This window comes from Arvicola amphibius, chromosome 1 (assembly GCF_903992535.2).
Source record: "Arvicola amphibius chromosome 1, mArvAmp1.2, whole genome shotgun sequence".
NCBI lineage: Eukaryota > Metazoa > Chordata > Mammalia > Rodentia > Cricetidae > Arvicola > Arvicola amphibius.
This window is the reverse complement of record NC_052047.1, coordinates 93,564,449-93,588,459: the sequence shown is the minus strand read 5'-3', so window position 1 is coordinate 93,588,459 and position 24,011 is coordinate 93,564,449. Positions and strand designations below refer to the sequence as shown.

At 54.3% G+C, this 24,011-nt stretch overlaps 3 protein-coding genes across 3 annotated transcripts; all 3 read right to left on the bottom strand.

Annotated features, from left to right (window-relative positions):
• Positions 1-436: 436 nt before the first annotated feature.
• Positions 437-5,713, bottom strand: Shd (Src homology 2 domain containing transforming protein D). The gene is made up of 6 exons (XM_038315830.1): positions 5,435-5,713; positions 4,263-4,368; positions 4,011-4,187; positions 3,032-3,140; positions 2,686-2,805; positions 437-626 (listed from the first exon to the last, which is right to left on the bottom strand). The coding sequence occupies exons 1-6, from the start codon at positions 5,711-5,713 to the stop codon at positions 437-439; spliced, it is 981 nt and encodes a 326-aa protein (XP_038171758.1).
• Positions 5,714-8,939: 3,226 nt separating this feature from the next.
• Yju2 (YJU2 splicing factor homolog) lies at positions 8,940-17,605 on the bottom strand. Its single transcript, XM_038339970.1, has 8 exons — positions 17,217-17,605; positions 15,582-15,682; positions 14,112-14,256; positions 12,905-13,039; positions 12,575-12,756; positions 11,954-12,074; positions 10,427-10,553; positions 8,940-9,686 (listed from the first exon to the last, which is right to left on the bottom strand). The coding sequence occupies exons 1-8, from the start codon at positions 17,238-17,240 to the stop codon at positions 9,580-9,582; spliced, it is 942 nt and encodes a 313-aa protein (XP_038195898.1). The 5' UTR covers positions 17,241-17,605; the 3' UTR covers positions 8,940-9,579.
• Positions 17,606-18,668: 1,063 nt separating this feature from the next.
• On the bottom strand, positions 18,669-22,935 carry Ebi3 (Epstein-Barr virus induced 3). The gene is made up of 5 exons (XM_038342165.1): positions 22,655-22,935; positions 21,798-21,921; positions 21,374-21,552; positions 19,605-19,759; positions 18,669-19,387 (listed from the first exon to the last, which is right to left on the bottom strand). The coding sequence occupies exons 1-5, from the start codon at positions 22,719-22,721 to the stop codon at positions 19,220-19,222; spliced, it is 693 nt and encodes a 230-aa protein (XP_038198093.1). The 5' UTR covers positions 22,722-22,935; the 3' UTR covers positions 18,669-19,219.
• Between the last annotated feature and the right edge of the window lie 1,076 nt (positions 22,936-24,011).

The following is a 24,011-nucleotide window of genomic DNA, read 5'->3' as shown; positions in this document are numbered from 1 at the left end:
CGCTCCAATGTCTGAGCGGTCGCCTGGCTTCTCTCCGAAGCTCCGAAAGAATAGCAAGGAATGGCAAGGTTTTAAAATTCGTTTTTATTACATTTATTTGTTAATTTATGGTGTGTGCCTTGTGTGTAAATCAGAGGACAACTTGCAGGTGTCCGCTCTCTACTGCCACCGTGTGGGCCGTGTGTGTTCCTGGGACTGAACCCATCAAGCGCGTGTCTCTCTCTCTCTCTCTCTCTCTCTCTCTCTCTCTCTCTCTCTCTCTCTCTCTCTCTCTCTCTCTCTCTCTCTCTCTCTCTCTCTCTCTCTCTCTCAGGCAAAGCCCACTCACAGAGAGGGGGTCCTGGAACCTCCCGGAGGGCAGTAGATTTGGCTTGGAGGGAGTCTGTCATGGGTCCTCCGTCCCCTCTCTGGCCTGGCAGCCAGTGTGCAGGGTCCCTCAGGGGCTCTGGCTGCCGGTGACAGGGTAGAGCAGTGCCAGGTGCTCTGCACCCTGCACAGGCAGCGGGCGGGCACTGTAATGCAGGACCAGCTCGGGCACGCTGGGGAAGGGCCCGCTGTGCTGGCCCAGCACCACCTGGTTCTCCCGGGTCCGCGCGAACTTCAGGTGCATGGAACCCTGACTGCTCCTGTGGGGGCAAGGTAGAGCATCATTTCTCCAGACCCACGCAACTGTCCATCTCTCCACAGCCGCCTTCCACGGGTGCATTACTCTGGGCCTCCAGGGACACCTCTGGCAGCCCCACCAGTGCCTCTCTGTGGGACTGACAGTCACGAGTGATTTCCTGACCTCCATGGCTCCGCAGGGTAGCTTTCCCTTTGAAGTTCCGTTTTGGACCAATTAGAGGGACCAGAGGTTTAAGATGCTTGCAGCTCACGCTTGATGACTTGAGTTTAATTCTCCAAGACCCACAAAGTGCAAGGCAAGGGCTGAACCTCAAAAGTTGTCCTCTAACCGCTATACCCACGCATGCACAAAAGTAAAAGAAAAGTTGCAGCACTTGGGAGGCAGAGGCTGGCAGATCGCTACAAATTCAGGACTAGTCTGGTCTACATAGTGAGCTCTGGGCCAGGCAAGACTACATAGTGAGACCTCTCCTCACAATAAATAAATAAGTTAAATAAATTATTCTTTAATCCCAATACTTGGAAGGCAGAGGCAGGCAGATCTCTGTGAGCTATTCCAGGCCAGCCCGGGCTCTGCAGTAAGATTCCTTCCCACTCTGCTCACCCCGGCCCTGATGGCTCCTAGCTCAGCCTGAGTACCACTTTTGTACACGTCCTCCCTCAGCCTCTCATCTTCCACAGTCCCATTTTGGAACCTGAGTTCATCCGTGCCAGGGCCCCAACTCATAGTGGGGACCCTGGAATATAGGCAGGCATTTTTTTTAATGTGCACAGTGTTCTGCCTGCATATATGCCTGCACACCAGAAGAGAGCACCAGCTTTCACTATAGATGGGTGCTGGGAATTGAACTCAGGACCTCTGGAAGAGCAGCAAATGCTCTTAACCTCTGAGCCATCTCTCTAGTCCCTGATAGGTGTTCTAATAATGTTGAGTCAATGAAGAGACTGACTCTACTCCTATGCACCCTTTCAAAAATATTTTTCACATTTATTAATTTATTTATATGTATATTGGGAGCACACATGTGGAGGTCAGAGGAGACACTCTGTGGAGGTCAGTTCGTTATTTCCACCATATAGGTTCTCAAAACCCAAGTTCTTTCTTTCTTTCTTCTTCTTCTTCTTTTTTTTTTTGTTTTTGTTTTTCAAGACAGGATTTCTCTGTGCAACAGCTCTGCTTATCCTGGAACTTGCTTTGTAGACCAGGCTGGCTTTGAACTCACCTGCCTCTGCCTCCCAAATGCTGGGATTAAAGGTGTGTGCCACCACCACCAGCAGCCAAATTCAAGTTGTTTAGGTTTGGTGGCAAGTACCTTTAACCACTGAGCCATCTCGCCATCCCAGTTATTTATTTATGTATTTTGGGTTTTTGAGATGGGCTTCTCTGTGTAACTTTGGAGCCTGTTCTGGAAACTCACTCTGTAGACCTGGCTGGTCGGACTCACAGAGATCCGCCTGCCTCTGCCTCCCGAGTGCTGGGATTAGGGGCATGCGTCACCAGGATCGGCTATATTTTACTTTTAATGCGCGCGTGCGTGTGCACCCATAGTGGCCAGAAGACGGCGTCATATTCCCTGGAGCTGGAATTACAGGCAGTTGTGAACCACTAGATGTAGGGGCTGAACCCAGGTCCTCCCAAAGAACAGCGAGTGCCCTTAGCCACTGAACTGCCTCTCCAGTCCCTCCTTTGCTTTTATTAAGACAGTCTCATGTAGCCCAGGATATCCTCAAATTGGATGAGAGCCGGGGCTGAACTTGAACTCCTGGTCGCCCTGCCCTCTCCTCGCTACCTTTCTACCCCCCCAGTGCTGGTATCACAGGCCATGCTACACTGGACTCACACTTTAGGGATCTTAAGGAACCAGAGTTTCAAACTCAAGTGCTTTCTAGAACATCCTGAGAATTTGCTTCACACTCAGGTTGCATTTCAAGTTTTGGACAGGGCCATTCAAACGAACCTGGTTCGTGTTCCTTTTAGCCACTGACCCAGAAGCCCCACCCAGTCGCCTGAAAGCCCGCCCACTTTCCAGAAATCCCCACCCACTGGCCGCTGGGTCTCACCTGAGGGACAGGATGCAGTCCTGAGCCCTGGTCTCACTGAGCCGCACTAGGTAGCTGCCTTCCTTGCAGAGGGACAAAAGGTTCTCGGCCTCTGCACGGCTCAGGGGGCCATGAAACCACCTGGGCGTGGGGACAGATATCTCCAGCTGACTTCACACACCTAGGGGCCGAGGAAAGGACCCCAGGGCACAGCCAGACAATTCCCTTGGACAAGGTGAGTGGGGCCAGCCTGGGCTACATGAGACCCTTGCCAAGAAAATGAATGACAGAATGAATGAAAGAGACTCCAACTCCCTTGCAGTTCCAGGGTCCCCGGGGTCACCCCTCCTTCAGCATTTGCACTCACGGCTGCTTCTCCAGGGCCAGAGTCGCATCCACGCGCTCCGCAGGCTGCGGTCTCCGGCCGTCCTTGGTCGATCCTGGGGTCCGTTCCCAGTCAGGGCCATCAAACTGTACTGGGAGAGGAAAGGGTGAGGTTAAGTCCCGCCCACCTAGAGGGCAGGACAGGAGCCAGTCAATGGGATCTCAGTTTGGGGCAAGCTATCAGAACCCAGGAGAGGTGGAGTCTAAGGTTAAGACAGAATTGACACAAGAACTGATTGGTTTTTGAAAATAAGGTGGCGTGGTCACCCAGAAATTAGACACTACGGAAGGGGCGGGGCATTGCCTTGGCTGACGAATCAGAGCAGAGGGTGTGTGGTCAACAGGAATGGGTTGGAAGTTTGTAGTCAGCAGGCAATAGTGCTTGCTTGTGTGTAAGCAGGACTACCCACGTGGTGGAAGGCAAGTACTGCTTCAAGTCATGGCCACATCCTTCCTTTTTTTTTTTTTTTTTTTTTTTTTGGTTTTTCGAGACAGGGTTTCCCTGTAGTTTCTAGAGCCTGTCCTGGATCTACCTCTTGTAGACCAGGCTGGCCTCGAACTCAGAGATCCGCCTGCCTCTGCCTCCCGAGTGCTGGGATTAAAGGCGTGCGCCACCACCCACCACCGCCTGGCTCATCCTTCCATTTTTTATGTTGATCCTGTTACTCTTTCACTCTATTTAGCTAGGACCTGTCTGACTCCAAGTCTACCGCGTGACAGCCCCTAAAAACCTCACGCTATCTTTCACCAGCTCCCACACAACTGAGTGCGACTTAGCGTTTCATCTACAACCATCCTGTTGGGTTGGTCCTACAATGACCACAAATCCAGTCTGATGTCACAGCCACGTCTCTTCCCAAGACTACCCAGACTCGGATGGGGATAAAAAGGCATTTTCTCTGGGGAAAACTGAGGCAGTGGAGGGAGGAGGAGGGCTTTGAAGGGCCTGGACTTGCGCACACCTGCGAAGGCCCTGGAGATATGATCTTTCTTCCATTCCCAAGGCTGGTCATATTCATCCGCCGGCCTCTCATCCTCCAGGGGCAGCCGACTCTGGCCAGAAGTCGTTCCATCTTCCGGCTCTGCATCTTGCTCCTCATATGGAGTATCGTAAAGCTGGACAGCTCTACTTGGCCGTTCTGGTTGGAGGAGACACTCGTCACCCTCCTGTTCCATGCAGGACCATGCCCTCGTATCCAGCCCTGTGCACTCACCACCCGAGCCGGTCTGGGAATCATAGGGCTCCATGTACCCATCATCCAGAGCTGGCGGCTGAGGCTGGGCGTCAAAAGGATCTGCGTACTCAGTGTCTGCTTCGGGCTGTGGGGAAAGGCTTGGGCTAGTTCTGATGGCCTGTCGTGTTATACTGTGCTCTCCTCCTGCCCCTGCTGGGCCATTTCGCATTTCTCAGAGCTAGGCTGGTCAGGGAGTCCCCAGGATCCTCCGGTGCCTGGCTCCCCAGTATACAGGTCACCACATTCAACTCTTCAAGTGGGTTCTGGGAATTCAAACCCAGTTCCCAGAATCCTCTGGTGTTGTTCTAATACCAGCCCCTAAACCCTTAGTAAAGAGATAAGCCTGTTTTATAGGCAAAGAAACAACAGCAGAGGTCAGTGACCTGGGGAGGGTCACACAGCTGGAGAGAATGAGGCAGGGTTTAATCCATTCTGTCCTGTCTCCTCTCAGGTTCCCCTCTTCTAGAGGCTTTGGGGGCAGGAAGATGGCAAGTTTTAGGCCAGCTTGGGCTGCATAGAGAAAACCTGTCTCAAAACCAAACCAAACTAAGCCAATGGAGCAGAGGTTCTCAACCTTCCCGATGCTGTGTGACCTTGTAACACAGTTCCTCAGGTTGTGATTACCCTCCCCCCCAATAGAATTCTTTTAATTGCTTCTTCATAACTGTGCTACTGTTAAGAATCGCGGTAAATATCTGTGTTTTCTGATGGTCTTAGATGACTCCTGTGAAAGGGGTCGTTGAACCCAAAGGGAGTCACCACCAACGGGCTGAGAAACACTGCCCCAGAATTAAGCAGGGCTGGAGCTCTGTGGGCAGAGAGCTCTTGCCCAGCATGCACCAGATCCAACTTCGAGTGTGACACACACGCCTGTCACCCTGTGACACACACTTAGGAAGTAGAGGCAGGAGTCTCAGGTATTCATGATCATCGCCACCTAAGTAGTGAATTTGAGGCTAGTCTGAGCGACCTTGCACTGAGCCTCCCACAAAACAAAAACAGCGCCCACCCTCGGTCTTTCCGAATGGAGAAAGGCTCGATGGGGTACTCTGGCTAACCCAGAAACTCTTAGACTCCCCGGGGGCGGGGGAGCATGAGGTTGGGACCCTGGGATGATGGGGACAGAGCACCAGTGCCCGTCCGCCACGCACCTCCTCCCCAGGGCTGCCCAGGAGGGCCTTGGCTCTGGCCATGTCTGCAGCCTCCACTTTGATCAGCCGGTGCCTGGGAGAGTCGTACTTGGAGTCCACCGGCCCTGCGGGCTCCGACTCGGGGCGGCCATCGGCGTCCTCGTAGGGATCCTCGAAGTCCAGGTCCTTCTGCTCCCGGTAAGCCCGAAGGATATCGCTCTCTGTGTAGTCGGGGGTGGGCGGCTGCGGCGGAGGCTTCCGGCCGCCAAAGCTCAGATAGTCCCGGAGCCACTTGGCCATCGATGTCCCCGGAATTGACTGGTGTCAGACCGGGGCTTCCATGCGAGCTCCTCAGCTCGTCCTGGGGAGCGGGGGTGGGGGGAGGAAAGAGGGGAGAGACAAAAGGGGCAGGAAGAAGGGAGAGGAGAGAGAAGGGGAAAGAGAAGGGGGAGGTGGTCAGGAGTCCTAGGCTGGGCTCAGAGTGGAGGGGGCAGCAGGTGTTACTCCAGCGTTGCGGGAGTCATGCACTTCGAGTTACAGGCAACACAGTATGGTGTCAGCGTGGTTGTCCCCCCCAGAGCTCCACCACAAAGTTTCCAGAGGCTGGACCACCCAGAGGGTCGTACTCCCTGTGGACTGTTGTCCGATCCCAAGGGCTCAGTCGGTCTGATTCCTTAAATCCACATCCATTCCCTTAACCCCCTTATACCTTACCCGCCTCCATCCCTTACCCTTTATTCCTTAACCCCCCATATCCCTTACTCCCCCATCTCTTAACCTCCCGATCCCTTAAAAACCATTCCCATACACCTTAACCTCCGGATCCCTTATCCCCCACCCCCATCTCATAACCTCCCTTTTCCTTTACCCTCGGATCCCTTACCCGCTCCCTGTACATCTTAACTCTCGGATCCCTCACCCCTACATCTCTTAACCTCCAGACCCCTTACCGCCTCTATCTCTTAACCTCCCCAATCCCTTTACTCCCGGGTCCTCCCCCCCACTCCCTGCAACCTTTTAACCTCCCAATTCCTCAACCGCCTACGGCCGCAGCCACTGCACAAAGGGACATAAACCCCTGGGTCCCTGCCTGGGCTCTCCGGGCCGAGGGAGGGGCGAGGACACCCGCGTCCCACCGGGTCCCGCCCCCGCCCCGCGACAGATCTACAGACCTCAGACCTTCAGCCGCTCCGGGGCGGAGATGGCCCCGGAGGACGAGGACACCGGCGCAGGGACCGAGTCGCCCTTGGGACCGGGGCCGGGAGGGGATTGGGCGAGAGACCTGAGCATCGCGCAGGGTCGCGGCTGGCTGTGGCGCGGGGCGGGAGGCGCCGTCCGTCACCGCCGCGTCCGTCGCTTTGTGGCGGGCGAGGGGGAGGGGCGGGAGGCGGCCGCAGCTGCCGGTCCGCGAGGGGAGGGACGGGAGCGGGTTGGGACCCTAAGGGTTGGAGAGGGGGCTGGGAAGTGGGACCCTAAGGAGGGGAATTGCAGGGCAGGAGTCAGCCAGAATCAATCCAGCCATGGCCACGGGTCTATGTTCCTTAGGCTCCCCAAATGGTAAACGGTGCAGAGAGCATTGATAGAAGAGTTACTGCTGAGGGGCTCCTGTTGCCCAAGCTGTCCTCCAACTCATTTGCAACAAAGGATGACCTGGTGCTCCTGCCTCAGCCTCCCAAGTGCTAGGGATGACACTTGGGGCCTCGTGCATGCTAGACAAACGCCCTACCCACTGAGATGTTCAGGAGAGGCTATGGGTGTGGGGTGTTACTCAGGCCACTCAGCCATCAGTTTGTGTTTGGACGTCTCGAGGGTGGCACTGGTCCCTCATAGGATGAGCGTTCATCCTCTCATCCGATGTGAGCTCTGCTTTCCATTGGGGAAACTGAGGCTTAGAACGAGCACAACATCCAGAGTCCGCAGTATCTCCTGACCACCGGCAGCTCCTATCTCAGCCCCACAGAGTCCCCAGAGCACGGGCAATCGTCCTGTTGGCACAGGCGGCTGCAGCCGAGCGCATCACTCGTGAGCTTCGTCTGCCGCACGGAGGGCAGATAACTGCGCCGTGGCAGGAATGGCAATCAGGAGCCCCGAGGCGGAACCAAACGGCGCTTGACTTCCCCTCGCCTTGGAGCCTCCGGAGGGGAGTGGGCGGGGTGTGTTGTGGTGGTGGTGGAAACAGAGAAAAGAGCAGGGACTTGACTTTCTGATGAAGGAAGGGGGTCATGGCAGCCATCCTGATACATCCTGTTGGATGACTAAGAAAATGGGCATGGACAGTACCCAAATATGTCCCATTGGTCTGACTGTAATTAACATGCCCTACCGCTGCCCCTTTTAGAAGTACAACCCAAGGGCTGTGGGGTGGCGCCTAACAGGTGAGCTCCGGCCCAACACTGGGAGGGGGGGGAGGCGGGGCGGCTTGTCCCTCATCAAGCACCTTAAACTCAAATAGAAATGAAAATACGACGCACGAGTGGGTTGAACAGTGTATCAGAAAAGCCATAGAACCTGCTGCACTCTAGTTCTAGAACATTCCACCCCCATGTCCGGGCCAGTTTCCATGAATCCATCCTGTCCCTGCACCAGCTTGTTCTGGAGTCTCACAGTGGATTTGGCGGTCTGGTCCTCTCACTGTTTCCACATGCAGGCAGTCAGTGACATGCGATGGAGCTGTGTGACTGCCCATCATGTGGCAGGCACACAGCAGTGCTTGAAGTGGGGCCTCCCCGACTGCACCTCAAAACTGGGAAGAAGTGTGCCAAGGCACGGGGACAGGATGGGAGGTACACTGGTCCACAGTGAGTCTGGTGGCCAATGCCTTTAGTCTACAGAGACCCAAGGAGCCATGAATGTGTTTGTAGGGGACCCTGCAGAGGCGGGTCTTGCCTTGTGCAGTCTGATGGCAGGCAGATGCAGAACTTGCCCTGAGTAGCCTCCCATCTGGAGGTGCTGTCTACTGTGGGGCATGCACACAGCCTGAGGCAGGTGTGGCTCCACCTTCAGTGGTCCCCAGTCAGGTGAAGTACAGTGCTTTCCTGGGCCATAGCCTGAGGAAGATGCAAGACACTGACTCTCAAGGTTCCCAGTCTGGGGGGAGGTCCAGCTGCTCCCCAGTGCTCCAGTCTGCTGTAGGAACAATGGTGTCTGGGGCAAAAAGGCCTCACAGATCAGACTGTAGTGTGTCCTAACCCCTAGCATGCAGTCCATGTGTTCCAGCACAGGGGCCACGGTGGTGACCAGCAGGCTGGCAGAGGGCCACGAGTGGGCTGGTCCAGCTAGTGTCTAAGCTGCAAGGACAGGTGGTGGGGTCAGCTCTATCCTTGTGGCTCCTGTTGCCAGGGACCCCCAGGGAGCTGATGAAAGAGATGACAGCTGCAGAGCTGGGGAAGCCAGGGTGGGGGTGGAGTGGGAGGGTTCCAACCAGACCCCAGGGTGCCATTGATGTGTCTCTGCTCTTGGGGGGGGGGGATAAGGACATGGTGTGAGAAGGAAGAACTTCAGGGAAAAACAGACTCCAACACGAACATTTCAGGCTTAATATCAACTTGGTTCACATCTCTCATCCCAGCCTGGGGAGGTGAAGGCAAGCCTGGGCTACCCACGCCTGTCTCTCCACTGCCCACCCCATCCAGGCTCACTGTGTTCTAAATGATAGACTCAGGCTCAGCAGTTTTCCTACAGTACCAGAACACAGACTCATGTACCGCCAAATTCTGAATGGGCGGACACCGGCTGGGGTCCAGGCCCAGGCTGGCTGTGGCCGAAATCCCAGGTGAGTGTTCACTCTGGTTAGATGGTCAGGCAGGGTCTCTCGCTGGTCCACATGGCTGTTAATTGATTTTCTTCTTTATCACACAGTATTATTGTGTTGCAGGTAGAGTCCTAGGCCTTGTTGGGAGGTAGTCCCCAGGGACGCTGCCACCTGTCCCGTCAGATAGTGTTCAGATCTGTGGCAGGAAGGGATGGGCCAACAGGCTCCCTATAACTCAAGTACTGACAGAGTGAACCAGGCTGTCTGTCCTGGGATACCTGGTACAAGGGACATTGCCTCTCCACACCCTGCTGGGATCCACAGCAGACACGGTGTTGAGGAACTTGCTGAGGGTACCTTCCTTGATCCCATGTCCTCCTCTGGTTTCTTGGGTCTGTGATGTCGCTGTAGGGACTCAGCTGTCACTGTCCTCACTGTCCCCATATGCACCCAGCTGGCTCAGGGAGGAGGCCCCGGGTGTCTGGGGTGCAAGGTTGGCTGTCTTCCTGCTCTCGGGGGCACCTGTGAGGAGGACAGATCAGTCCAGGGATGCAGGGCAGGGGAGTGTGCCCAGGTTAGAGGACCCGTGACAAGGTCACCCCAATCCTACACTGGGCCAGGGAGACCCCGCCCAGGCAGTTGAGTGTCCATGTGACACAGGGTCAGTGGCCTCCAACACCTGACCTGCTATGTGGCTTCAGGCAGTGGGTGACCCTCTGAGCTTTAGGATCTGGCAGTGACAACTGTGTTAAAGACGTGCCAACCCCAAGCAGGGTGCTCTCTATACATGGTGAAATTATCCAAACCACAGAAAGGACAATGAAGCTGCAGGTTACATGGGCAGCATCCCATCTACAGCTACCTGGTGTCCCTTGACACTAACCAGCCATATGGCGAATTTAGCTATCATGTGACTTCGATTCCAGGCCTTTGCTCCTTTTATCTTTTTTGTTTGAGACAGGGTTTCTCTGTGTTGCCCTGGCTGTCCTGGAACTCGCTCTGTAGCGAGGCTGGCCTCAAACTCAGAGCTCTGCCAGCCGCTGCTTCCTGAGTATTAGGATTAAAGGCATGGCCAGCACCACCTTATTCCTTCTTTTTTGAGATGGGGTCTCATGTAGCCCAGACTGGCCTTAAATTCGCTATGTAGTTGAGGGTGACCCTGAACCCCTGATCCTCTACCCATCGAGCCCTAGTCCTTGGGTCACTGGCCTCACCTCACCCACCCTATGAAGCTGCTAGACAGTGCCAGGCACTAGACTTACCCACGGCAGGCATCTGGACCTGCTCTGAGCCCCCGTTGGCTTCCGCCTTCACCTTCTTTGGCACCACCAATCCGGCCAGCTGTGCCCTGCTGCCCACGGCCTCTGCCTTCCTCTTGGCCTTTGGTGCCTGTGGGGACCATGCACATCTGTCGCCCCTGGCCTCCCTGGCCTCCCTGGCCTCCCCGACCTGGCTCTTTGGAGCCAGTGTGCACACCGAGTCTGCTGCAGCTCTAAATTCCTCTCTGGCTCCCAAGGTCCAGGGAAGCATCAGAGGACTTCTCACCTGCTGGTCATTCTCACCCTATGAACGCCTACCCACCCCTATCCACAGTTCACAATCAGTTTCTGACCACTATTCCCTAGTGCCACCAATAGCTCCTGGCACACAGTAGGTGTTCAGCCTGCAGTCCAAGCTGGCCTTGGCCTCCCCATGCGCTGACACGACAGTGTGTGCCACTGCTCCAGGGTTCTGGGGGTGTGAGGATGTGAGGGACCACGTGCAGGTAGGCCTGTCACCCTAGCCCATGGTGGCTGAAGTGGGAGGACTGTGGATTTGAGGTCAGGATGGGCTGTGGAGTGTGACCCTGCTTCAAAGAAAAACAAAACAGAACCAGAGCAAGTCTGGATTCCACATGGGAAGAGGGCCCAGTTAGCACTGCCTGAAGAATGAGGATCCGAGTTCAAGTCTCCAGTACCACCAAGAGCTAGGCAGAGCAGCACATGGCTGTAACTGAGACAAGAGAATCCTGGGAGTCAGTGGCCCAGAACACATAGCTGTCACAACAGGGTGGGAGGGAGGCTATCTGCAGACCTAAAAGCTGAGTGTGTGCACTGGTACTCACATCTGGATGCAGCTGGAAGAGGCTAGGAGGCCCTAGAACCTTCAACAGCTGGGGCTGCAGCTGTTGCAAAGTTTAGAATATGCCCAGGACCTTGATGGGAAGTAGGGACACCCCTTCTTCCTTCAGTGGTATGAATCTCGGGTCTGTGGGCTTTTCTGTTGTTCACTGTGCGCCCACGTGTGGAAGCCAGAGGCTGACACCTGTTTTCATCAGTTGATCCCCACCATGGTTTCTGAGGTAGGGTCTCTCAGTGACTTGGCAGATTCCACTTGGTACAACCCAGGACTTCCTGCCTCTGCCTTCTGGTGCCAGATCCCAGGCCTGAAGGCCTACATCTGGCTTTATATTTTGAAACAGGCTCTTGCTATATAGCCAGGCTGACCTCAAACATGAGAGAGCCACCTGCCTCTGCTCCCAAGTGCTGGGATTAAAAGTGTGTGTCACCATGACCAGAGAGCACCTGGCTTTCAGCATGGCACTGGGCTAAACCCCAGTCCTGTGCTTGTGGGGCAGGCACTCGACTGTCTCCCTTCCTTGGTGGTCTGTTTCCTCAGGCTCAGCAGCAGGAAACAGCACTGGAACCACGCTGTGGGCTGTCTGTCCTGTTAGGAACAGCGCTGCTGCCCATGGCTTCCCTGTGGCTGCTCAGCCTGGGCACCCACCCCCACACTCTGGTCTTGCTCACCTCGTCCAGGATGGCTGTGGGGTTGGGTTTTGCTGCTGAGCGTGGTCGGGAAGGTGGAGCTTCATCTTCTGAGTCGGAATCCTCCAGAAGCCTGCGGTGGCGAGCCTCCTCTAGCAAGGCCCTATAGGGTGAACACAGTGAGAACCTGCTGCAGGGATGGCCCCCAGGGGTCTCTGCTGCCTTGTCCTGCTCTCAGAGTGGGAGGAATGGGAGCAGGGGCGATGCTAACAATTTTGAGGACAGTGGCCCAGGGCCTGAGGGCTTGACTGGCACATGGAGGCTTGAGGTCCATTCCCAGCACTACAAAAATAAGTAAGCATACACAAGCTGGGCGAAGAGGCACATGCCTACCACCCTGGCTCTGGGGAGGTGGACGATGGAGGATCAGGAGTTCAAGGCCATCCTTGGCAACTTAGTGATTTTGAGGCCAGCCTGGACTACATAACACCCTGTCTCAAACAACAAACCCACAGCCATGGAACCAACACGAAAAGCCAGTGATGGTCACGCAACGCTGGATCCCAAGGGTCTGAGGAGACAGGGCAGGAAGGGGCTCTGAGCTGAGTGGAGGGGAGGGGAGGGGCAATCACAGAAGGATCCACAAGGACCCTGGCCACTCACGCAGTCTCACGTTCATCTTCTTCCTCCTGCTGCTGTCGCCACTGTTCCTGTGACAGGCGGTGCTGCAGCAGCATGGCCTCAAAGTCCACGTGTGCCTGCCGCTGGTTCAGGTCCTTCAGCTCCTGCAGGTTTTCCAGCACCTCCATCTCCAGCTTCGAGTCTTTGGTGCGGTTCTCTAGGACCTGGAGGCACGCAGGCAGGTGAGGGATTACTAGGCAGGGGCAGGGGTGTAATGGGGGGAGGGATATAGAAAGGGGAGGGCCGGGGAGGGATGCAGGAAGGGGAGGGGTAGGAGGGGCACAGGGTGGAGGCCTGCAGCCTAGGACTCACCTTCATGGGGTTGTTTAGCTCCTCATCCTCGCGCTCCTTCTGCACACGCTTTTCCTCCTCCTCCAGGAGCTTCTCGGCCTGGAAGTTGCGTGTGGCGCCATGCTCCATGGTGTAGTCCGTGTTCTCGGGGTCTGTCTGTCAGGTGAGGTGAGGTGACAAAATCGCCAATGGCTGTGGGTGGTGCCTGCATCCCTGTGTGCATTTCTCCCTCTGCCAGCCTCTTTTCTTCGCTTACTCCTTTGGTGGGTGTGTACTTTCCCCTAAGGCCCAGACCCTCCGGGATATTCGTGACCATAACACAGATCACCTGACTGCAGGGGTGGGCTTCCATCCCCTCAGGTCCCAGTTACTTTGCCTCCCTGTCTGTGTTCTCTGCACCTTCAGGCCTCCCGGCTGTGCACACATCTAGCTTTATTTTCTTATGAATTTCATGGACAAGCTAATGTGTACACCCGTCTTGGGGGTGGATGCAGGGAGCTACGGTGTGAATGAAGTTAGCCTGGGCAGATGAGGACTTCGCTTACAAAACAAGGGTATGACGAATGGCTCAAGGGTTAGAGCACTGGCTGCTCCTGCAGAGGACCCGGGTTCAGCTCCCAGCACCCATATGGTGGCCCATGATCACCTGTAACCCCAGTCCCAGGGGACCCGACACCCCTTCTGGCCTTTAAGGGCACCAGGCACACAGACATTCCAGAGATAAACACGTTTGAAGTAAAAATGTAACTTATTCAAGCTTGTTTTGTTCACTTTGATTAAATTTCTTTTTTTGAACTCACATGAAAAAGCTTATAGTGAAAAAAAAAAATAAAACTAACCAAACAAACCCATGGCCTCTAATGGTGTAGACCAGAGAAGGGAATTTCCCTTCTTCTGTCTTTGCCTGAATTCCTAGGTTTTTGCCGAGTGCCTGTGAAGCCCTGGCTTCATCCCAAAAAACAAAGGAAAATCATGATTTTTAGACAGATGTGGCAGCACATGCCTGTCATCCTGGCACCAGAGGTGGAGACAGGAGGACCACGGTCACTCAGACTACAGAAGACTAAACAAATGAAGCCCAGCACAGTGTGACTCCACAGTCCTCACCTGTGCACCCGACCCCACATCCGCACACGCAGGCGAGCAGGCTTGTCTGTGTGTGGTCCTGCTGCAAGCACCTTCCACCTGCACCTATGTGAGGTGTCCTCAGAGTGAAGGGAGCCCCTACCTTGAAGGTGATCTCGGCCAAGCAGCGCGTGCACTTGATGTAGAAGCGGAAGATAGGCAGGCCCAGGTAGGCCTCGTTCTGGACGGTTTCCTTGCGTGCATTGAACTTCTTCCCCTTGTAGATGTATTCTCCACATGTCTTACACCTGCAGCCAGAGCAGGTGCGTGAGCGTCTCTGCACTCTGCTCCAGCACCTGACCGCAGCATAAACACCTCCATAGGCAGGGAGGACTGTGCTGTCTGGGTGTGTGGGGCTTCTAAGACTCTGACTGAACAGGGCACAGCAGGATCCTGCACCCGGCCTTCTTTCCTTCCTGCTGTGCTGACAAACACCTGTGGCTGGTCCTACCTCAGGGCCTTTACTCTGCAGAGTCCACAGCCTGAGATTCTAACAACCCCTGACTGTCCAGCAGGCAGGTCACCTGCCCTGCCTCATCCTACCAGAGGATGGGCATCATTTCCACTCCCCACTAGCCTGTGAGCATCACGAGGCTGGGCCACGTCCTGACCAGCAGGGTCCCACACTGGAAGGCTTAGTCACCAGGAAGTGGCACTACTTGGAAGGATTAGAAGGATCAGAAGGATTAGGAGGTGTGGCCTTGTTGGAGGAAGTATGTCACTGGGGTTGGGATGTGAGGTTTCAAAAGTCCATGGCAGGTCCAGTGTTTCTCTCTGCCTGTGGATCAGGACGTAGCTTCCAACTACTTCTTCAGCACATCCTGCCAGGCCTGCCAGGCCTGCCGCCAAGCTCCCCATGAGGATGGACTAAGCCTCTGAAACTGTAAGTGAGCGCCAAGTAAACGTTTTCTCTTCTAAGAGTTCATGTTTGCTGGGCGGTGCTGGTGGTGGCGGCGCAAGCCTTTAATTCCAGCATTTGGAAGGGAGAGGCAGGAGGTTCTCTGTGAGTTTGAGGCCAGCCTGGTCTACAGAGCAAGTTCCAAGACAGGTTCCAAAGCTACACAGAGAAACCCTGTCTCCAAAAATGAAACAAAATAAAAGACCAAAACCAAAACCACACAAACGAGTCCCCATGTTCAAGTATGTAGGATAGGCACAGATGAAGGAATGAGGATGATCTACCATCAGCCAGCTAACATGGGCAGCCTCTCTGTCCTCAGTGACTATGAGGGTGTGACTACCGGGAGTATGATTCTCACACAAAGTCAGGTTTGAAGGTTGATTGATTCCGAGCTGGAAGAGCCAGGAAAGCAGGGGAAGGGTGGGATGAATGTCTGGGATGAGATGGGAAGCAGGCTCTATGAGGAGGACAGGAGCCATTGACGTGAGAACTGCAGAGGCCACGGCTGCTCAAAGACCCTGGGGCAGGAAGAGGGCAGCCACTGGAGGGGCCAGGTGTCACTGACTGTCCAGTGAGGCCTTCTGATGGGGACCCCATGAGGATGTGGAATTCATACTTGTTTGCTGTTTCTCCACAGACTCCAGCCCTGGCCTCACCCCCCCGGGGATTCACCTCATGTTGAAGGGGGCCATCAGTCGAACCACGTACTGCCGGTCCTTGGGTAGCTTGAGTTTCGGGATCTTTGATGGGTCGAAGTCAGGTGGGTAGTATTTCTGCAGGGGAAGGGAGTGATGCTGTTTTCCAGTACTCAGGGCCCACGGGGGTGGAAAGGGGGTCTGGGAGCCATGTCAGGGGACCCACCATATCCCAGTTTTAGGGATCTGCCCAGGATTCATTCTGCTTGTGCCTTCCCAGACATGGGGCATTTGAAGAACAGCCATGAGAAGAGAGGAGCGTTCAAGCTTCCAGAACCTTCTCTCAGACAAATCACAGGGTGTGTGCAGGTTGCTTCCCAGAGCTGTGACATGCCTTTCAGGGAAGGTTCTAGAGGCCCATGATTTGCAGTGGGGGTGGACCCCTTCTGTCCAGTACATAGGACTCTAGATGCTCATGAGATAACGGGGACCCAATATACATCAGGCATTGTCGATGATGGTCTAGTTTGGACTAGGGAACCACACCGGCTCTCAGAGTAAAGCCTGGTCAGTGAATTCTTCTGTGTACCTGGGAGGCTGGGGTGGGACACACAGGCACAGCCCCTCTGGGTCATCAAGAGCATGCTAACGCCCACACCTGCCATCCCAGCACCTTCCAGTGTGAGATGGGGGTGGAGAACGACAAACTCCCCTGTTAAAAAAAAAGTCAAAAAGAGGCCAGGCGGAGGTGGTGGCACATGCCTTTAATTCCAGCACTCGGGAGGCAGAGGCAGGTGGATCTCTGTGGGTTTGAGGCCAGCCTGGTCTACAGAGCAACTTCAAGGACAGCCAGGGCTGTTGCACAGAGAAACCCTGTCTCAACAAACCAGAAGTTCAGAACTGTGTAAACCACCAGCAAGGAGGCTCTGCTGCGGACGCCACCTGCTGGCAGCCAGGCCCACGGGGAAGGGGGTGTCTCCCTCGCTTGAAGGGAGCTTTGCCAAGAGTTCGGGAGGACGCCGGCTTGGTGGTACTGTTTGCCAGTCATCCCAGCCCAGTCAGGCTAGGCGCTGCACGCACGCCCGTGGTGCACAGACATGTAGGCAAAAGATAAAATAAAAATACATCTTTTAAAAATGAATATAGCCTAGCGTAGGGGTACACGCCCTAACCCCAGCAATCGGGAGGCTCAGGCAGGTGGGTCTGAACCGGAGGCCACTCCGGGCTAGTGAGGCCCTGACTCAAACACAAAATTCCAGGGAATGAAGAGTCAAGTTTTTGGAGAGGAAACTTGAGTCCTTGTGTTCCAGCCACTGAAACTAGAGCTGTCTGATATTCGCTTAACAGAAACTGGGACGAACTGAGGCCACCAAGAACACCACCCCCGACGGTCCGGAAAAAGCGACTGGATAGTTTCCTGTAGAAAACCCATCGGATGAAGTGACCCAGGCTCCGCTTGCCTGGGGATGGATGATTGACGTCTTCTAAACCGGAAGGGAAACATACGCTAACACCGCCCCTAAGAAATGTGATTGGCAAGAGCTTAGGAGGCTCCGCCCCAAAGCCGTTGGGGGGGGATTCCTAAAGGAACTAGCCGGAAGGAAGTGAGCCTCTCCCGGAGTCCTCGGACGTCACACTCACGGCAGAGACAATCTAGACTCCGAGCACTTACGTTTAGAACTTTCCGTTCCGACATAGTCGCTTCCTGTTCGTCGAACTAGCGAAGGAGATGTGGTCTTCGGTCCCTTCGGAGTTTATTCCGCCAGGCGCCGCCGTTCTCTGACGTCACTTCCTCGGCTGGCTTATTGACGTAGGTCATAGGTTTTAGCGTTCTCATTGGCTGTGGCATCTGTCGATCAAGGTCCCGTGTGCGCTTTTGTTCCTTTCCTGAGTGCCGGTAGGTGAGGCAGTAAATAAAAGTTCCGGGAGCATCTGGGTCGAGTGTGTGCGTGTGCGCCACGCTGGAGTCACTAAAGTTTTGTTCCGCATCTCTGCTCTATTGATGTTGTTTGTATTTTATTCTGGGTCTCACTGTGTAGCCCTGACTGTTCTGGAACTCACCATGTAGCCCAGGCTGGTCAGGAACTCACAGAGATCCGCCTGCCTCTGCCTCCCGAGTGCTGGGATTAAAGGCTGTGCTACCTCCCCGCTCTGTTGTTTATTTCTTCCTTTCTTCTTTCCTTCCTCCCTCACTCCTTTCCTCCCTTCCTCTTTGCACAAGCCAGTCAGTCACTCTACCACTGAGTCACTACCCAGCATCTCCCTAAAATGTTCAGAGGGCCTTAAGTTTGCAACAGTCTTCCTGCAAGTCTCTTGAGTAGCTGGAAATCAGTGGCCTGCTTGATTTTTATTGTTTTGCTGTTGTTGGTTTGTGTTTTTTTTCTCTCTTTTTTTCTCTTTTGTGAGACAAACTCACCAGGCTGTTCTTGAAATCTCTGTAATCCAGCTGCCCCTGCCTCCCGAGTGTTAGGGTTAAAGGTGTGGTGGAGCACGCAGGCTTAGACTGGCTTTTACATTTGCTTAGTTATTATTTGTGCATACAACGATGGCAAGTCCGCCCCCAACCCCTCACCTGGGGATCCAAGGCAGGGGCAACACCCCTGAACCACGTCCCCAGCCCTTATTCTTATTATTGGGACAGAGTCTCCAGGCTGACCTTTATCTCCCCACCATTCTTTCCCTCCGTCCTCATTTCGACAAGGCCGGGCTGCATCCTGTTTGTCTCTCAGTTGGGAAAACAAGTGCTATGGTGTGTTTGTCCTTTTTTAGTGCCGATGATGGGAACCCGGACCTTACACCTTGCTTTATTCGCTCCCTTTCTCTCACCCGCGTGCTCCCCGACTCTTCCACCTTTAGACATTGTACCACGTGGAATTGTGTCCTCCAAGGCTCCTGAACCTTGAGCCACATCAGCTTCTTTTCGTCATGAAGCCCTTGTTTTGGGGTTGTAGACAAACACAGACATTCACCTTGCTCATTCCGCGGACAAGATGGACAAGCGGCTGGAGAGGAGGCTCAGTGCTTTGGCGCCCTCTTCTGACCGTCGCGGGCACTGCCGTACTCCCCACATGCACATATTTAGAAATGAAATTAAAATACTTAAATTTTTAAAATGGACAGTTTTAATAATTCTTGTCAGGCAGTGGTGGCGTACGTCTTTAATCCCTCGGGAGGCAGAGACAGGGAGATGTCTGTGAGTTTGAGGCCAGCCTGGTCTAGGACAGCCAGGCCTACATGAAGAAGTCCTGTCTCGAGCTTCTCCATTCCTCATAATAATAATAATTTTGTTTTGTTTTGGGGTTTTTTGAGACAGGGTTTCTCTGTGTAGCTCTGGCTGTCCGGAACTCGCTCTATAGACCAGATTGGCCTCGAACTCATATTGATCCACCTGCCTCTGCCTTCTAAGTGCTTGAATTAAAGGCGTGTGCCACCATTGCCAGGCTAATAATTCTTATTTAATCAAAATTTCTAATCAAATCACATTTACAGTTTACAAAGCACGGAACTTGATGGAAGGAGAAATAACATCCCCACAGATTTGGAAATTGATGTCCGGAGAGGTCAGGTCAACGCGCCGAGGATCTTAGCACGTGCAAAGTCAGGACTCGAACCCAGGCCAGGCCGGGCCACCCAGACACTTTGACGTAGACGACATAAGGGTCTGCTATCAAAGACCTAGTCCCTCTTCAGGGATTTCTGGGGCGTCCCCTCTGCTTGCCCAGGGAGGCTCCAGTCACTTGGTTTCCCATAGTCCGTGAGATCCTGGGCTGACACCTGGACACAGTACTTGGCGTAGGACTTTGCGGCCCTGAAGGTGAAGGTCGTGGCTTCAATGGGTCCCACCTGCGGGGAGAGAGGACGAGGCGGTGGGTAGGACCACGCTGTACCGGGAGCTGGGGTAAACCTGGGTAAAGCGCTGGCGGTGAGTTCGAAACTCCAGAACTCTTGTAAACCAGCTGCAGAGTCACGTGATCTCAGCGCTCCTACAGATAGGCGGGAGATGGAGACCGGAGGATGTCCAGGGGAACCCTGTCTCACCCTCTTCCAAACCCCCTCTCACCTGGCGGAAGTGAGAGGCACCGTGGCGCCGGTAGCGGACGCGGTACTTGAGAGAGAAGATGTTCGGGAAGGGCCAGGAGGCAGGGGGATGCCAGAGCACCTGTAGCAGCTGCCCCGCTGCACGCAGGCGCACGCCTTCCGGGGGGTCGGGCTTGACTGCGGGGAGCAGGGGGTCGGGGTCAGAAGCGGCTCCACTGGTTCATTTCCTCCTTCATTCATTCATATGCTGGCTCTCACCTGCTCATTCACACTTATTGCATGGTTCACGTGCAGATGTATTCATTGATTCATTAACTTGTCCGCTGTCATTCATTCATTGAATCCATTAGTTTCTTCACTTATCCATTTGTACATTCATTCATGCTTGATTAGACCATTAGGTCATTCAGGTATTCATTTCCTCACTCAATAAGTCCTTTCCTCATTCACTGTATCATTCACGCGTTCATTCATTCCCTTATTCATTAAGTCATTATGTGTTCATTATGCAATCATGTCAGTCATGCGTTCATTCACCCATCTTCGCAAGGAGCAAGCATTTGTTGAATCACCATTGCCCCTGCTGGAGAAGTCATGACAGACAAAGGGAGAGTTTCAGAGTGCAAGTCCCAAGTGGGCTGAAGGGCTTTCCCGACACCATTCTCACAGGACTGAGCTGGAGGACATCGGAGAGTGTTACCATTTCTCTGCCTGCCTCCAGAACGCTGCTTCATGCCAACACAAGCTCTACACCCATAAGCCATCACCCTACTCCTCCCCTGCCTTCAGCACCCACAGATCTGTCTCTGGTCCCCCTGTTAGGGAGCCCACGCTGTGCGGTTTGTGTCTGGGTTGCTCACTGAGCACTGTGTCCTCAAGGTCCCTCCTCACTGTAGTTGGCGCCAGAGCCTCATTCTCCAGGGCTGAGTGGTGTTCCCCTGTGTAGATGGATATTGTGTTTCTGTCCGTCCATCCATCCATCCATCCATCCATCCATCCATCCATCCATCCACAGGAGGACACGTGGCATGCTCCGCCCCCTTTTGGATGCTGTGCATAAGGTTGTCAAGGATTTGTAGGGATGAACATTTTATTTTTGTTGAGCAGATATCTGGGAGTGGAGACTCCATGTTTAATCCTTTGAGGGCGGAGTAGCCTTTCACTGACCTTCACTGAAACAGACAGGGTTTCTCAGTAGCTATGGAACCGGAACTCACTCTGTAGATTGGGTTGGTCTCGAACTCATAGATCCGCCTGCCTCTGCCTCTTGAGTGCTGGGATTTAAGGCATGCACCACAACTGCCCGGCTTTCCTTCCTTCTTTCCTTCCTTCTTTCCTTCCTTCTTTCTTTCCTTCCTTCCTTCCTTCCTTCCTTCCTTTTTTTTTGCTTTTTTTGTTAGTATCAGGGTCTTGGGTTCTTGACTCCAATTTACCCCGTACTCTCAGAGATCGGTCTACCTCTGGGATTAAAGCCCTGTATACCACATCAGCTTTCGTCCTCCCTTAACCGCAATTGTCACTTATGTTTAGTAATATACTTTTGGGGGGCCTCACCGAGAAGCTAACGCCCAAGCAGTGACCTAAGAAAGCCAAGCAACGAAGTTATGCAAACGCTTCGGATAGGATGGAGTTTGGGGTGTTGGGGAGGCAACAGAAAGTCCGTGAGGCTGGAGTAGAGAAGCTGGCAGGTACCTGGCAGGACGTAGGGGCGGCGGCGGGGGGGCGGGGGACGGGGGGCGGGCGCATGGTGGAGGGCGAGGACTGAGAGAGGCCGGAAGGACAGACACTCACTGATCCGCTCAGCCACAAAAGCCAGAAGGCTGCTGCTGGCACCGCTGGGATGAAGCGCAGTGACATTTAACACGTAGGGCGCCGTGGAGAACAGGTGCACGTGGGGGATGGTGCACCACGTAGCCTCGGGGGTCGACTGTAGGCAGGGCTGGCTCTGCTGTTGGGTGGCCACACCGAGCCTGCGTGGGAAGCACCGTGAGGAGTCACAAAGGGCATCTAGGTGTCCGCGGGGTCCCAGTTCACCCATAGCAGACCGTGGGGCCCGGACACGGTCAGGGGGACACCGCGTTCTGAAGAACTCCCTAGATAACCCACTTCCCACACTTGTTCTGTTGTTTTGGAGACAGGCTTCCGTAGGTCCCAGGCTGCCTCCGACCCCGAGTTAGTTCCCCTTCGTCGTCCTGGCCCCTCTCCATTCTCTGACCTGTAAGTGGCGATGAAGGACGTGGGTCTGGTGGAGTTGGGAGCCGGCAATGGCGTCCAGGAGCAGTCCACGGCTACAGGGTACCGAGAGGCGTGGCATCGCACCCTTGGCTGGCTCAGAGCAGCTAGGGCCGGAGAGACAGAAACGTGAGCTTCCAGGAGCCTCGCAGGTCTCTGTCACGTGTGGAAGCATGAGCTTCTACGTCTACTACAAACCCCCAGGGCCTCAACAGAGCCCATTTTCTAGATGAGAAAACTGAGTTTCCTCCTTCCTCCCTCACTCCCTCCCTCCGTCCCTCCCCTCCCTCCCTCCCTCCCTCTCCCTCTCCCTCTCCCTCTCCCTCTCCCTCTCCCTCTCCCTCTCCCTCCCCCCCCCCCCCCTCTCTCTCTCTCTCTCTCTCTCTCTCTCTCTCTCTCTCTCTCTCTCTCTCTCTCGTCCTCCCTTCCTCTCTTCCTTTTTTTTAAAGGCGGGTCTCATGCAGTAACTGCAAATGACCTTGAACTCCGCTGCTTCTGGCCTCAGCCTCGTGAGAGTGCCCTGCGCCAGGTGTGTACTATCACGCCCAGCATCTCTGAGTTTCAGACTCACACTTGAGTCACAAAGGTGAAACTTGAGGATTGCTGAGAGTTAACTGTTGATCTCCACAAACCTCTAAGCTCAAGGGTACCTCTGCCTGGATAAACAAGGCTTTGCCTCTCTGCCTCAGTTTCCCCATCCCTATAGCAGAATGGGAACAGGACCCACTGGTATAGGTAGGTAGGTGTGAGTTCCTACCCGATTCCAGATATAACCTAAGACTGAAGCGAAGGGCTGGTCCCCTCGGCCCAGACACCCCAGTCCCCAGTGTGACCACCTACCTGTCCCTGCATTGCCAGGGGAGCAGCTAGCCCAGAGGGCGAGTGACAGGAGGAGCCGCGGGGACATGCCTGTGTGGCTCTATTCTCCAGACTCGCCGGAGAAGGGGCAAAGGACCGTTCCTGTCCTGGAAGCCTGGACCTGGTGAGGATCCGCCCAGAGCAGCTCACTCGCCCAGTGTGTGGAGCAGGAGACAGCGGCGATGGTGACAGTCCAGACTCTGCCACCCACTGCCCCGTGTGTGAGTGTGAAAGGCCTTGAGGTGGGGGCAGGGAGAGGGCCCCAAAAGGGAGAAGTCACTGAGTGGCCTTACTTCCTGCTGATGGGGAAGCCCCAGGAAGGTGGGTGAGGCAGAGGGCAGATGCGTAGCGGAGGGGAGCTGGAGAGACACATAGAAACGAGAGTAAGAGACGAGGAGAGAGACAGAGAAAGAGGGACCGAAAGAGACAGGGACACTGGCCTAGAGATTGGTCCCAGTGCAGGGTGGTGGCCCTCTTACCGCCCACATCTTCCCAAAACTGTGTCAGGCCCCAGACAACAGGGAGCAGCTGCTACCCCTAGGTAGTTCCTAGCCCCGGGAACATTCTGAAGTGTTCAGGACACCCAAGGAAACCCCCAGGACAGGCTGGTGTCCCCGGGAATCCCAGGCCACATCCCCGTCTTCAGCACCAAGAGAACCCAGAGTCTCTGGGAGATTCAGGGGATTTGCCCAGAAATGGGGAGAGACAGGAGCAGGGGCCTTGCTGGAAAGTGATGAAGAAAAATGGAAATTAAGGCATGACTATTGCCACCCATCATCTCAGCTCGTGGGAGAATGAGACTGGGGGATATCTGTGACTTTAACTCCAGCCTGAGGTACACAGGGAGACCTCCACCTTAAAATGGAAAAAGATTAGGGCATAGGGTCCTGAATTCAATACACACACACCACCACCACCACCAACAACAACAACAAAACAAAGCAAAATAAAATAAAATTGAACAAGATATTGAAAAGATGGAGAACAAGAGAATCCAGTCTAGGCTTTTTAAAATATTCACTATTTATTTATTTATTTTGATTTTTTTTTTGAGACAGAGTTTCTCTGTAGCCTTGGAGCCTGGCTTTTTTATTCACTATCTATCTATCTATCTATCTATCTATCTATCTATCTATCTATCTATCTATCTATCTATCTATCTATCTATCTATCATCTATTCATTTATTTTGAAACAGGGTTTCTCTGTAGCTTTGGAGCCTGTCCTGGCACTCACCCTGTAGACCAGGCTGGCCTTGAACTCACAGAGATCTGCCTGCTTCTGCTTCCTGAGTGCTGGGATTAAAGGCATGGATCACCACTGCCTGGGTTTTATTCTTT

Coding starts and splice junctions, on each gene's coding strand:
- Shd (XM_038315830.1), bottom strand. CDS start 5,713: ATGGCCAAGTGGCTCCGGGACTATCTGAGCTTTGGCGGCCGGAAGCCT. Junction 4,369..5,434: donor TGGGCAGCCCTGGGGAGGAG/GTGCGTGGCGGA, acceptor CTTTCCCCACAG/CCCGAAGCAGACACTGAGTA. Junction 627..2,685: donor GACTGCATCCTGTCCCTCAG/GTGAGACCCAGC, acceptor TTGCCCCCACAG/GAGCAGTCAGGGTTCCATGC.
- Yju2 (XM_038339970.1), bottom strand. CDS start 17,240: ATGTCGGAACGGAAAGTTCTAAAC. Junction 15,683..17,216: donor CGGAACGGAAAGTTCTAAAC/GTAAGTGCTCGG, acceptor CTTCCCCTGCAG/AAATACTACCCACCTGACTT. Junction 12,757..12,904: donor AGCTAAACAACCCCATGAAG/GTGAGTCCTAGG, acceptor GCGTGCCTCCAG/GTCCTAGAGAACCGCACCAA.
- Ebi3 (XM_038342165.1), bottom strand. CDS start 22,721: ATGTCCCCGCGGCTCCTCCTGTCACTCGCCCTCTGGGCTAGCTGCTCC. Junction 21,922..22,654: donor CCCTGGCAATGCAGGGACAG/GTAGGTGGTCAC, acceptor CTCCGGCCCTAG/CTGCTCTGAGCCAGCCAAGG. Junction 19,388..19,604: donor GTGCCTCTCACTTCCGCCAG/GTGAGAGGGGGT, acceptor CTCTCCCCGCAG/GTGGGACCCATTGAAGCCAC.